Below are 13,934 nucleotides of genomic sequence, written 5' to 3' on the forward strand. Positions count from 1 at the left end.
GCTCTCCGGCTCCTTCTCCGCGGGAGCGCGCCCGGGGCGCCGCGGCCGCGCCTCCTCCTGCCCCGCCGGCCGCCGCTGCCGCCCCGCCCCGCCCGCGCGGCCCTCCGCGCTGCCGGAGCGTCAGCGGGAATTTCCAGCCAGGAAGTGCAGCGGGCCGGGGGCAGGGGCGGAGGCTGCGCAGGCCGGTGCCGGGCGGGTGCCCTCGCCGGTGGGGCGGGCGGGAAGGAGGGGGAAAGTCCGCGCGGAGCCGGGAGGCGGCACGCCGGGTTACATGGCGCGGCGCTGAGGGACCGCGGGCGGCACGGCACGACGAGGAGGAGGCGCCGCCAGCTCTGCTCCGGTGAGCCCCAGGCGGCCCCTGGCCCGCCGCTCGCTGCCTTCTTTCTCCCCTGTCTCCGCGTCCTCACCCCGCGGCGCCCGCCTGGCTGCGCTCCCTCTGTCCCGCAGCGGCGGGAGCGGGCATTTCGCTGGGCTGGGCTGGGCTGGGACAGCGCGGCAGCTCCCGGAGCTCCGCAGCCCCCGGAGCGCAGGTTTGCCGCGGGAGGCTGCGCCTGGTCCAGCCCCGCGCCTGTGACGGGCGCGGAGCTCCCGCTAGAGTGCCGGGAGGATTGCCGCGTCTCTCGCCTGCAGCCAGCCCGGGATGCCGGCTTTGCTGCTGCTGTGTTACCGGGCTCTTCCTGGCGAGCGAATCGGTGTCCGCGACAGTAAAGTGAAAAAAATTTGCAAGCCCAGCTTCTGCTGCTCGCGTAGCGGGTGCTCGTAGGCAAAGGAGGTGCTGCTTTTGTCGCTTTTGGTTTCGAAGGTGACACACGTACGTGCTGAACCGGAGACGCGGCCGGGGCACAGTCGCCGGCCGGGCTCGGGAGTGCAGGTGGTCACCACGAAAACGTGGGCTGATCCTGGCAGCTCTGGGTGACCTCGTCTTGGGTGCTGCCCGAGAGTGCCGCAGACTGTATTAGGAGGTACGAAATTGTGAGGTTTTTAAAGTTGCAAGTGGTGAAACCGAAAAGTTCTCGTCGCGACGGGGAGTATTACTGCACTGATTGCTCGCTTACATTTGACCTTGAAAGCCAAGACTATCGAACTTCTCATCATCACAATTATTTTTTCATCTCTTGGTGCTTTCTGCTTTGATGGTAACTTTGGTGAAGAAGCGCTACTGACTTATTTTACATGAACGTGAATCGGAGTATTGTTTCTGTGACATGAGGTATGTGCTCTTGGGCCATTATCATGTGTACTGCTGCGTATTTTCAAAATAAGTAAATTTCAGTACCTGTGAGCATTTGGGGAATAAGACTTTGGAGGCAAGGGATCATCTGCTGCATTTCAACTTCCTGTCTTAAAATGCTCAAAATCTTTGCTTAAGAATAACATTTTAAAGGAAATACAGATTATTGTTATAATGATTTTTTTAAAATGGTTTTAAAATGCTGATTATATTTGGCATGTTCTGGGCTTCAGAGTCCTTTTTTCAGTTACTCTGTTCACAGAGAAAAGTGGATGAATTCTTTGCTGTATTGCCTTGTGCCTTACATGCTGCAGGGTGCTACCACCAGCACTGTCAAGCTCACAGAACAGGGTTGAAAATAGAGCACTTCGATTTTATTGACATCTGGAGTCTCTCTGCTGTGGACTGTGTAGTATCAACTTTCGAAATAGTATTTCAGTCAAAGCACTTGTGTTCTATCATGAAAGAAAGTAGCTGCCCGTTCTAGGAAAGCGTTAACCAAGACGTCATTCTAAGATAGCATCCTGTCTGCAATGTTTTGTAATCTACAGAAATGACTACAGTTTATGAGAAAATGAAAGAGAAAAAAGTAGCCTGTAACCATCCAGAAACAGATGCTCTGTTCTGTAATTTTCCCTGGCCCGAGAATTTAACTTATGGTTACGCTGAAATACTATTGTCAGGATGTGTCACAGTGCATGGAGATTTCAGGGAATCTCAGCACTGAAATCTGTGCAAGATATGTTAAAGAACTTAATTTGAAATACGAAATAGAAAGGAAAAAGCTTTCTTTCCACCCTTTGTCCCTTTTATAAAGAAAGAAATGTTAGTCAGTGGTAGAGTCATCAAAAAATGTAGTTATTTTCTCATGCAAGAAATGAATACATTTTGAGTTAAGATTATAAAACAGAGCAGCTTTATATTACTTTGCATTGTGTTGTGTGCTTTTAAAAAACAGTTTTGTAACAGATAAACTTCCTATCTGTATTCACTTTCTTCCGGCAACACCTTGGTAATGTTTTCATAGTATTTATTTTGAAATCAGAAAAGTTTGCTGGATAAAAGTGCTGGGACAGAGAAAAGGAGTAAGAGGGAGAGAGGGTGGAAAGCAGACACTGGTGTTTCATTTAGGTGCACGTTTGAAGATTTCCTACTTCATTTGTTGAAAAATAGCAGTGCTGGTTACTTCTCTGTTACTACGTATTTTACTTTTGAAAATTAATTTAAATAATAAATGCAAGTTTACATTAAAATTTTACTTCTAAAAATTAAATAATAAATTTACTTTTTTCCTTGAGGTGGCATTATGTGACTTCAATAATAGATACCTACAAATAAATATCATTGACATAAATTTGCTAATTAATAGATTTTTGAGGTTCCTTTTCATTGTTGCCTTTTCCAAAACCTTACCATGCCACTTTCTCATGAATACATGCGAACTCCAGAAATACGTTCAGTTAGAAATTCATATTATTGTGCATATTTCAGACTCTGGAAGGACAGGAACTAAGTTTGAAGGCCTGTGAGTCTTAACTATCAGAGGTGCTTGTAATGCAACGTAGACGTTCATTTTTGAAGTTGCAAAGATACAGTGAAAGAAAATATATGTTTTACTAACTTACAGTTGGCTTTTTGATATAGCTAGTGTTGAGAAAATTCACCTGTGGTCCTCAGAGATGCTGGTTAATTCTCCCATGTTTTCACAGATTGCTCCAAACGGTACTTGCTGAAATATTTTCACCTTTCAGTGCTGTGTTTGCCAACTCTAAGTACAAAAGTATCAGTCATAAAGAAAATTGTTGCTTGTTTATGTAAGCAACTAATGAAAGCTCTACAGTTAGTTAAAAATCTTTTCTTTCAACATACTGATAGCTTTCTTTCGGTTCTTTGACAAAATAACACAGCTATTATAAAACAAAGAGAAGATAATGAATGTTTCAGGTAGGTAATGAAAAAAGCAATTCCTGGTTTTGGTCACTTTTAGCTCTTACAGAGGTATTTTAGAAGTGGAAGTTGTAATTTGATGTCCTTTAAATAAGCTGTGAACCTTTTATGAAGTTCTGTGTTGATAAGATCATAATTATGGTTGTCATTAACTGTGCCCTTAGGTCAGTCAGGCACTAAGTTTGCATCTAACTTTGAGCACAGAAATAATTCGGTGAATCTTCTTCAGTGCTTTCATTTAAACATGTATTTTGATGAGGCACTGTTGACAGTTTCAAAAGTAAGGCCTTAAAAGATATTTCAAGTTACTGTGGTCTCAAGGTAAAATCCTTTGTTTAGCATTTAGGTGGAGCTGACAGATCATGTGTGGGGAGGAAGCTTCTACTGCTACTCCAAGCATTATTTCCCCCTTTCATCTTCTGTGTTCTTTTGAAAAGCAGTGAGAAATAGATGCACATTTATTTTTCCCTTCATTTAAAATACTCAGCTGAAATGCCCCCATGTTTCATTGTGTCCTCCAAGCAAACTGTCGACAGGTCAAGAGCAAAGTAGGTCTAAGTTGTGTGGTTTGGGTTTGTTTGAGGGTTTTCTGCTTGGGTTTGGCTTTATTTTTTTTGTTTCTTCTAGAGGTCCTGTTTCCATCTGCCTAAACATGGACAGATTTTAGCACACAAAGTATAAACAAAGGAAGCAGGTGGGTTTTTTGGTCTTATTAGTTTAATCCAAGTGAGTTTTGTTGTGTCATAGGTTACTGTACAACACTGAGAATGCAGGAGTTTTATAATTTCTTTGGAAAAAGCAAAAAATTAAACCTTAGTTAGCTACTTTGCATCTGTAGATTTGAAAACTGGCTATGGCTGTGATGGTCCTGGACTCAGCTCTACCTGTTTGGGTCCTCTTAGTGCTGCTATTTAAGCGATTGATTCTGTCACATTATGACTTCAGTAACTATTCAGAACCAAAAAGACACTGAGAATCCCTCAGTTCACCTTTGTGATTGCAGTGGTAACAGCTCTGGCTGTTTTCTGTTCATTAAGTGTGGGACTGTGTCTTCAGTAGGAGCCCCGAGCCTGTGTACCTGGTGATACAGCAAACCTTGTGTGAGCTGAACTTCTGCAGCTGGTGGTTACATGCTGCTTGGCTTCTCAGAAACACTGTTCTTTCCGTGCCCCCCCTACCCCTGCCAAAAGAAATAAAACAAGGGAAAGGTTTGCAGCCTAATATTAATGATTCATAACACTTCAGGCTTATGAAATGGGTGTGTGTGGCTTCTTGAGTTAAAATTTGACTTTGATGAACAGCCTTTATATGAGCTAGAGCTATTTGCAAAGAACATTCAGTGATTGATCTTAATCAGGAGGAAAAAGTAACAGCATATTAACATCATATTCAGAAGTTCAAGTAACATTAGCACCCCACATGGCTAAAATGCAATGTAGTTACTACAGCTGTTTTTCTGTGTTGAACCTCAGTATTTTTACTTCTACTTAGCAATGTACATGTACCAGAATATGTTTGCCATATATTTGAATACTGTTTATTCCTTTGGTTTAAGTTGCTTTGAATGTGTTTTAACAAAAACATTCTAACTTTATTCCTACAATATAATGAAAAAACAGTTTGTATGTTTATGACATTTTAGTATTTCCTCTTGACATATTAGTTCACTACTTTGATACTTGGGAAAGGAATAAAACAAAAATCCTGTTTGCAAACATAGTTTTTAGAATATCTTTTAGGTAGTCCAGTTACTCTTTGCCAAGGAAATTTTCTTATGCTGTGATTTTTTTTTTCTTCAGATTTAGTTGTTACATGCTGTAATAAATTTGGTTCTAGATTTCATAAAATAATTATGCACCCAACAATTCTGATTTAGAGCACCACACTTATGAAATCTCAAGTACTTGTGATTGATTTAATTTCCAAAATATTCTGTAGTTTTTATACTGTTGTCAAGTAATGCATCTGCTCATGACTGAAAATACTTGAAAATTTTAACTTCAGCAATTTAAAAATTTCAAAAATACATAAACACAACTGTCAGGTCCCACCCAACAGGAAATAATAAGCAGGCTTAATTAGTCACAAGAGGAGGCAATTTGGGTTGTTACATTAGAAAAACAAACAGTGTCATTTAGGGTTATGTAGTGTTACTGCAGCTGCAACAGTGTGTGGATGACAAAGACTCTGCAGAGGAAATTAGAATCTTTGATCAAAATGTCTCTCTCACAAACTTTTTTGCACTTGCGTACTGACAAATTGCACTGAAATCTCTATTGAGAGATTACACATCTTTGAAGTGCCAGAAGGAATGTGAAAAACATCCTTATGCCGCTTTTGCAAAAATTAAGTGTTGGTTCCTTAAAACAGCTCCCTACTTCCCCAGGTATTGAAGTCATAGCTGGGAGAAGAAATAGTGGTAAACATTTTGGCATTTAAGGGCAAATTTTAAATCTATTTAATTACGGTCTTAAAATCCCTTCAAAATAACATAATAGATGTGGCTTTGTGTCAACATGAGCGAATTAACAAACGCTTCTTGTGTTTTTGAACATATTTTTCTTTCGTATTTGTCCTAAAGACATCTATGCCAATATTGTGGGTGAAAGTGTGCTGATGTTCCCTTCATATTTGAGTTCTGTTTACTTTGTATATTATAGAATACATTAGCTGTTTATCGTCTCTTACTTTGAATTAAAGGTGTTGTGCTCTGGAGCTGTACTTCTGGCACTCTGGGCAGAATGACTGGGTTCCAAGAGAAATGAAGTGCTGGTTGAAGTGGAGAGGTGGCCAGAAGCAAGGTGAAAAGGCTGTGCAGTGAGAAGGGTGGGCAGCATCCTGACTTTGAAGGGACTGCAGTGGTGAAAGGTTGAGACTGAACAGCTTGGATCCTATCTCTGCTTTGTCAGAGCAGATCCTGCTCTGGCTTCCAGCCAAAATCATCTCAGCAGCTCTTGTCCTGCTGCCAGCCCTGACCCAGCAACCCAAAGAGTCTGTTGCACAATACCTTTTCCCAGCATCTCTGTTTGGGAAATGCAAATCTCTGAGACAATTGTCCCTATACAGATACAGATTCTGTTTTGCAAAAGGTGGAAGATTGAGACTCAAGGATTTATAGTTGCCACCTAAAGTTAAGGAAGAAACAGCAGGTAAAACACATTGTCTTGTCTGCACAATACAGCAGTGGCTGTTTCTACCTCAGTACTTCATAGTTGCTACAGGAATTGTGAAAATTTGGTGCTGTTCCTAAAAATGTAGTTCTCTGTGATGAGATAATCTGCCACACTTCATAGCCCTGATGTAGTAAAAATATACTTAAAATATATGAAAGAGACACATCTTTGCTTCGTTTTCATCCTTATTCCTCTCTATTTTTAGTAAGCAAAATAAACAGGCTAAGGGCAAACCACACTGAATTTAATTACTTTCATTTAGTGTCGTGTTAAAGAAGTTTATTTTTAACAGGTAAATTCCAGTGAAAGCCAAGCTAAAGAGAAAAAGCACTCTGCTAGAAAACTTTCAGGAAGAATTGTTCTTTCAGTTTATCTTATCTAGTCGATTGAAGTGTAGAATTTGAGTTTCCCATTGTGAGGCTTGCTTTCTGAATCCCAGCCTTGAAATGTGAGAACAGGATGATGTAAAACATATCATAAAGTAAGAGATGGTTTAAATAAATTTCCTCGTGGAAGAACATCCATCACACTAATTTCAGTTCTCAGGTGCAATGAACTGGGTGATAAAGATCATGTTTGTCTGCAGAAAGGTAGTAGGGAGAAGTCCCATTCCAAGTTTTTAGGGATTGCCTTGGATACTGGTTTCAAAGAGAACAAGGGTTCACCTCATGCTTAAAATTCAGGCTGGAAAGTTGAAGAGAAGTAAAGGGAAGGATCTGTACCCTTGAAAAATCAGTGGGGCTGAAAACAGTTGGGTAGGGAAATTTATCTTGCTTTTTAAAAGGTAAACAGACACAGTGAATGTGAGAGAATAACAGGGAAGAGCTCTGAAATCAAATTATTGAGATAAGAGAAATGAGAATTCTTGTTCGTGGATTACAGCGTTCCTACATTAATTATGTTGTTTTCATTTTAAATGGCTGCTCCTTTTGAAGCTTTAGAACAAATATTCAGAATACAATAAATCATGTTCTTCCAGCTGTGCCACTTGTACCTTGTATCATTTGGTTATTAAGGAGGAGCAGTGGTGCAAAGTGCCTGCCATTAGGTTTGCTTGGTTGTTTGGTGCAACACTCATCTCCTGTATGTGTGTACATGGCTTCCTAGGTTTTTTCTCTTTTTCTCTCTATTTAAACCTTTTTCACAATGGCAATTGACCTCCTGTGAGGAGAAAGGAATATGTATGCACATGCATGCACACATCCCACACTTACTCTCAGAAGGTATAATTGTGTGGGTTTGGGCAAGTTTAGCTGGATTTTATGTTTTCCTGTTGCACTAGGAGCTAAATGAAGTTTCTTCACTGACCTTTGAATTTTCACACTTATAAATACTGTGAATTGAAATGTCTAGCTTCCTGTGCCCCATTATCTGAAAAACTTCAGTCTCCAGGGTGGAGACTGCTGTGGTTGATTGTGGTCTGCAGGTGTTGGGGTATTTTTGTATTGTAGATTCTAGTTTGCAGTACAATTTGTGGGAATTGGAGCTTATGCAGGAAAAAGGCATCTATAATAACATGAACTTCCACAAAGCCATTTTAATCTGGTCATCTTCAAATGAGTGAGGTGGCAATCTCTGACCCATAATACAGCTCATGTAATGAGAGAATGAACAAAGCTACTCGAGGTAGATGCTAATCTTACCACCTGATGCAAATGAGAAAGGTGCTTAGAAACTAGAGCAGTAAGGGAAGAAGCCAATTAAAGGTCACACAGGTAGAGCTAGGGTCTATTTTTCTGTGTCTTTTTGGGGTTTTGATCATGTTACTGACTCTGTGGATTTGCATCAATTTTCATGTAAGAGGAAGTGTACGGATTTGTGAACTTAATAAATCCTAGCGAAACAAATGGTTATTTGAAGGTAGGGCTCCCAGAACACTTGTTACCTGTTTGGCTTTGGAGAGGACAAAACATAGTGAAACTGAGTGTTTTCAGTCATTTAGAAGGGTTATTTTAAACAGCTGGGTTAATCTTTGTCCAGGCCCTGATAAGGCAATTCGGTGTGAGTTTACATACACAAAGATGTATGTTTGCACATCTAAATTATAATCTGTTCATAATACACTGGCTTAACGTTCAGGCCAGAGAGAATGTCTTTAACCCTTCCCCAAGCAGTGCAGCTGTCCTGAACACGAAAGATCTCAAGTAAGAGGCATCTGCACTTACAATGCGAGAGAGGTTGTGTTTAATACCTGGTTAGGCATTCATTAGTACCTACCTACAGCTGACTGGGTGGTATGTCAGTCGTTACCTTGCTGCTTCCAAGTGTCATGTTCATAGAATAATGTAGTAGTTTGGGTTGGAAGGGACCTCAAAGATCTTCTAGTCCCAACCCCCCCACATTGCCTGGGTGGAGACACCTTCCACTACCATAAGTTTTCCAAATTGTTCCAAGCCCCATCCAACCTGACACTTCCAGGCGCAGGGCAGCCACAGCTTCTCTGGGCAACCCATTCCAGCGCCTCGCCACCCTCACAGTGAAGGATTTCTTCCTTATATCCCATCTAATCCCACCTTTTGTCAGTCTAAAGTCATTCCGCCTCATCCTGTCCCTGCAGGTCCTTTTGAAAAGTCCCTCTCCAGCTCTCCTGGAGGCCCTCTTCAAGTACTGGAAGGTGCTTTAAAGTTCCCCTGAAGCCTTCTCTTCTCCAGGCTGAACAGCCCCAGCTCTCCCAGCCTGTCTGCAGGAGAGGTGCTCCAGCACTCTGAGCATCTTCATGGCCTCCTCTGGGCTTGCTCCAGCAGGCCCATGTGTTCCTGGTGCTGAAGAGCCCAGAGCTGAACGTAGCACTGCAGGGGGAACGTCTTTAAAGGCTGCTGTTTTGGTGTCATGACATTGTTTACTGCATCAGCCAGAAATTACTGTTTTCAAAAGGTGAAACTGAAGGACTGATTCAAATGGACATAGAACCCTAATTTTTTTTTTCCTAAATGGGTTCTAATTTTTACATAAAAACACTTTAAATGAAAAGTTTTCAGAAGTAATACCACTGCACTATTTTTCCACTTTGTTGGAAAGTCATGTGTTGTGGAAGTGTAGATGTGACCAGAAGTGTGGCAGGTGTGAAGACACTGACCTTTGCCTCAGAGTTCTGCTGGAGGGAGAGGGGTGCAGCCTGAGGAACTAGAATAGGACAAAGCAAATAGAACCTACTATTACATTTATCCTGTGGCTTACAGAAGAAGCTGTGAGATGCTTTGTTTGAAAGTTTGGCAAAGTATACATTGAGCAAACAGGCAAATGGGCAGATGCCATTCATTTTAGCTCCTCAGAATATTTTATTTTTCTGAACAAGCATGTTTACCATGTCATCTGGAAACTTCAGGATTTTGGAACACTATTTTGCATATGTGATGGATGAAATTGTAAGTGTTTAAATAGAAGACATCACAAAACAAGATTTTTAGAGCTAGTTTTTTATTCTATTTATGCAGAAGAAACCTGGCATTTGCACAGTTACCTAATCAGGGTGTAACAAGAGGGTGGGTATTTTCTGACACTTTGTAAAATAAACTGGCTTATTTATCTTTATTAAAAGAATCTGGTCCTCAGATTCTTTTCTGTCATATCTACACCTTCCAGTAAGAAGTGTTTGACAAAAAATGTTACAAGTTATTTCAGTGATTTAAGTAACTTGTCAGTTGGTGATAATGTTATTTATATTTTTTCTACAGAACAGAAGTCAAATAAAAACATCTTAGTAAATTTTGTGGTATCCTGAAGGTTTTATCATGCTTTGTATATTGACTTTTTCCATAAAGATGAATAATAACAATGGCAAATGGTTGATGAAAATAATGCTTTGTGGAATGTGCCTATGAGCTAATGTGATTGACTGGTGGTTTTTTATCTTGCTGAAATCCTGTTGTATTAGGTGATGAAGTACAGCATTGGTGACATTGCCTGCTTGTTATATCTATTATTAGTTTTTGGCTGAAATCTTATGACCAGTTATTTGTTATTTGCACAAATACTACAAATAAATATTGCCCTGTAAATATTTCTAAAATTGATTTACAGTCAGTTGGGTACTTTTATTTTCTAGGTTAAAAAACAGTTGTACCCACATAAACACCTTTTTCATTGAAGTCATCTCTGAATGAAGTGTCTCCTATTTCTCCATTTTATTTTTATTTACATTTTCTACTTTGTGGGGAATGGGTGACTGTGTTGTCTTTGGAGATTGTTAACAAGCAGAGTTGAGCCTCCATCAAGATGAAGTACTTAAGTATTCCAATTTTCCTTTTGTTAATTGCATTTCTAGTTCCTGTAGAAGGTACATGGTGACTCAGTTTTTCTTTGATGACTTACTGATCTCTTGCACCTCTCTTTGACAGTGCAGTAGGTTTTCACAGTTCTCTTTGCTGGCAAACATGGCTCATGTTCACTGTGGTGGAATATGAGGGCCAATGACGTGTTTCTGTCTTCTGTTAGTTATTAACTTTATTTAGTGTCTGTTGAATGTAGACATGAGTCTCTTGAAATAGTCCTACTGTTATTTTCAGATACTCCCTTGGAGAGCCTTATTTAGTGAGCTCAGCATAGGTGAAATTGTAGTTATTTTAGTAATATCTACATGAAAGGAAATAACACTAACATTAATATCTTCTAATAGACCTAATAAATTCCTCAGAAAAGTCACAGGTTCTGCTACTGGCCCACTACTGGTCCCAGTAAAATCAACCAAGCAAACTTTTCCAGTGTCCAGAATTCACATGTAGACCTGTGAGAAAGAGTTGTGATGGATGCTGTGCATCCACAATTGTCATTGTCAGCACAGAGTTATTGTATGTGCTAAGCACTTGTGGGCCCCTGGAAATAAAGGTCCAAAATTAGTCAATAATAGATTCCTGGTTTTATTTTTTTTTTTTTTAATACTGTCTGTTCTTTCTTTGGCATCTTTATTTGCATTTAGTAATACTTCAAAAGAAAAGGGAAACTTCATAGGGTTCATTCAGGAATGCTCATAATGTTCTTTTTATTGTATAAAAAAGAAAGAGTTCTGCTGTTTCTATGGTAATGATGTTGCCTAAAGTCTAATGGCAGAATAGTCAGAGCAAAGACAGAAACAATTTCTGATTTTAAGAAATTTTTACTTCTGGACTTTGACTGTAATTTTTAATTTCTTGGCAATAGGCAATGGAAAATCCTAGCTGTAGCCTATCTTGTCCTTACATTGTCCCTTCCAAATTCTGAGGAATTTTGGAAGTATTTTAGAAATCATTAATGTTATAAGTAAAATAAAAAGTGTCAGAGATTGGGCTTTTAACTCTGAATGCTTTCCAGGCTTCTCTTTTGCTCTACATTGGAAAAAAAAAGGGAGTTCTAATCATGTTTTTGTGTTTCAGGACTTAAAATGGCAGCAGAAGATTCCTATATTATGGGAGTATCTGATCCCCAAGTAAGTGAATTTCTGTGTTTTCAGTATGCCTGTATCCTCTTCTAGCTGTCTGTTTAGGCCTTCTCTCATATTGTCTTGTCATTTCCTAGACTTAATATGGATATAGAAAATCATTCTGCATTGGCAGAAATCAGGACTTTTTTCCCTGAGCTGCTTTTATGTGACCTGTAAAGTGCCTTGCCACTGGTTAAATGGCTGAAATGAGAAGGAAAGCTAGGCCTGCTGAATTAAGCAGTTGAAAAAAAACCTTATTTTTGTGCCCTGCATGCCTGTGACACCTGTTCTGGAATTTCTTCTGTAGTGGACATTGGAGTATTTCTGAAAATAAAACCCCTTATGTCCTAAAAGGCCCTTTTGTGTAAATTTTTGTGATGTGTGCATTAACAGTGATGACTAAAACGTTCCGTCACTCACACAGATCCATAGGCCTAGCTCTTCCTGATCTTCTTAAATCTTTCCATAAATTACTTGAGCTGTGAGAATGGTGCGTGGGTGAAAAGTTTTAAGTGAAGAACAGGTCATTTCTACTCACCTTAATTTTCAAAAAGGAGCTATTTTCTCTTTTATGCTTGCTCCACTTTGGAAAAAGATAGATTTATACCTGACAACAATTACAGTAAGTTCAGACATATCAGTGTTAAGGAAAAAAACCAAACCAACTTTAACCTGGATGTACTGTTTTCTCTCATTAGAGCTTGTAAATGTATTTACATAAGAAATATAGTCCAGTGGGGTTTAATCAGAGAGGTGGAAATGAAAACTCATAGGTTCTTAGCAAGGCCTTGGGCAAGACATCTAGGGTTAGATTTTCAGAATTTACTGTCTAAGCTCTTTCGGATTTATAGTTGTTAGAGCAGGTGAGCAAAATGGGCGTTTAGCAACTGTGCTGAGGTTGGTGCGGTCTCATGATTCTGGTGAAACTTGGGTCGGTGCTGTCAGCTCTGCTTGCTTTTGCCAGCAAAAATAAAACAGCTATAAAATGTTTATGTAGTTCAACAAGGTGTTTGCAGTCTCAATATTTGCAGAGAACTTTGAAGTGCTTTGCTGATAGATGTTTTATGCAGCTGTGTATATATGTAATAATGCAGAGTATTTTCTTTCAATATAGATGTTTACGGTGGATCAGTTCATGGGAATGAATGCTTTATTTAACAGTACAAATTACATCACTGCAGACTTACCACTACGAACAGGTAGGAAGCCTCACTATTTGATGGTGCCATTGTCCTGCTGATTCTTCCCATTTGTTTTCTTTTGAGAAGTTCTTTTCAGAGCCTTTTTTGTTTACCAACTTGTGTGTCATAATAGTAGATTGCAGGTTGTCAACTAGTTTTTTTATTACATCTTGCATCTTTCTTCCCCTCATGAAACTTTCAGCAGTGAGACAAATCAGATTTTCTTGTGGCTTGTACAGAAACTGAAAGTTTCAGCAGTTTCCCAGGTGAAACCAGGATAGTGACCAAAGAGCTTTGAGTGACCCGATTTTATAAATTACTTTGTTGAGGCTTTTTTCTGAATTTGAACCTTCAGCAAGTTACATGTTGCTATTGCCAGTTTGCAGACTGCAACATGTGCTTCTTTTCCTTTTGAATGCTGTTGCTTGTTGTAGTTGCATTTGTTGCTTGTTTTTCAGTAATAAAATGCAGAGGATATTAACTTCCTGTACCATTCAAATGTGTTTTTCCTTCTCGGTGACTTCTCTGTTTCCTGTGAAGTGGCAGTGTGGTATTAGAAGCACCTGACAGTTTCCTGAACAATAGCACTAGTTTGAAAGCTCAGACAAATTTTGCAACAAACCACTGAAAATAAGCAAATAGTGTTCTTCAAAGGTCTGATAAGCAGCTCTTACTGTATGCTTCCAGAACAGTAAGAACAATTACAAGTCTTTTATAGCTCAGTCAGTATCAGCTGCTTGATCAGCCTTGGTCTGGTTTTGCTTATTAAAGATCTTTATAAATACTACTTCTTGCATGAATTTGGAAAACTCTTTTCTGCTGCTTAGTCTATTAGAACAATTGATACAACAGGAAGAAGGAAATAAAATTTAATTTAAACTTAGGAATTTTTTTTCTCAAAATATAGCTCCAATATAGATGTTCAAGTATTTTACCATAACAACTTTCTCTTGTTATCTGTTTGACTCTGTTGTATTAGGATGTAGCTGGTGTCTTATGTATTGCAA

The 13,934-nt window shown here is 39.7% G+C and overlaps 1 protein-coding gene across 6 annotated transcripts in view; it reads left to right on the top strand.

Moving 5' to 3' along the window:
* The first annotated feature begins 247 nt into the window (after positions 1-247).
* The window catches only part of NFKB1 (nuclear factor kappa B subunit 1), a 59,022-nt gene continuing 45,335 nt past the window's right edge, over positions 248-13,934 (top strand). For 2 of the 6 annotated variants that reach the window (XM_053974950.1, XM_053974952.1), the window contains exons 1-3: positions 248-340; positions 11,700-11,752; positions 12,861-12,945. In XM_053974950.1, coding sequence (XP_053830925.1) covers positions 11,708-11,752; positions 12,861-12,945 — 130 coding nt within the window. In that variant the 5' untranslated portion in view covers positions 248-340; positions 11,700-11,707. Of the gene's footprint in view, positions 341-577; positions 1,211-3,819; positions 3,873-11,699; positions 11,753-12,860; positions 12,946-13,934 lie in introns of those variants that run through there. The other 4 variants (XM_053974948.1, XM_053974949.1, XM_053974946.1 and 1 more) reach the window with 3 other exon arrangements.

The sequence above is a fragment of the Vidua macroura genome, chromosome 4 (genome assembly GCF_024509145.1).
Source record: "Vidua macroura isolate BioBank_ID:100142 chromosome 4, ASM2450914v1, whole genome shotgun sequence".
NCBI classification, from domain to species: Eukaryota; Metazoa; Chordata; class Aves; order Passeriformes; family Viduidae; genus Vidua; species Vidua macroura.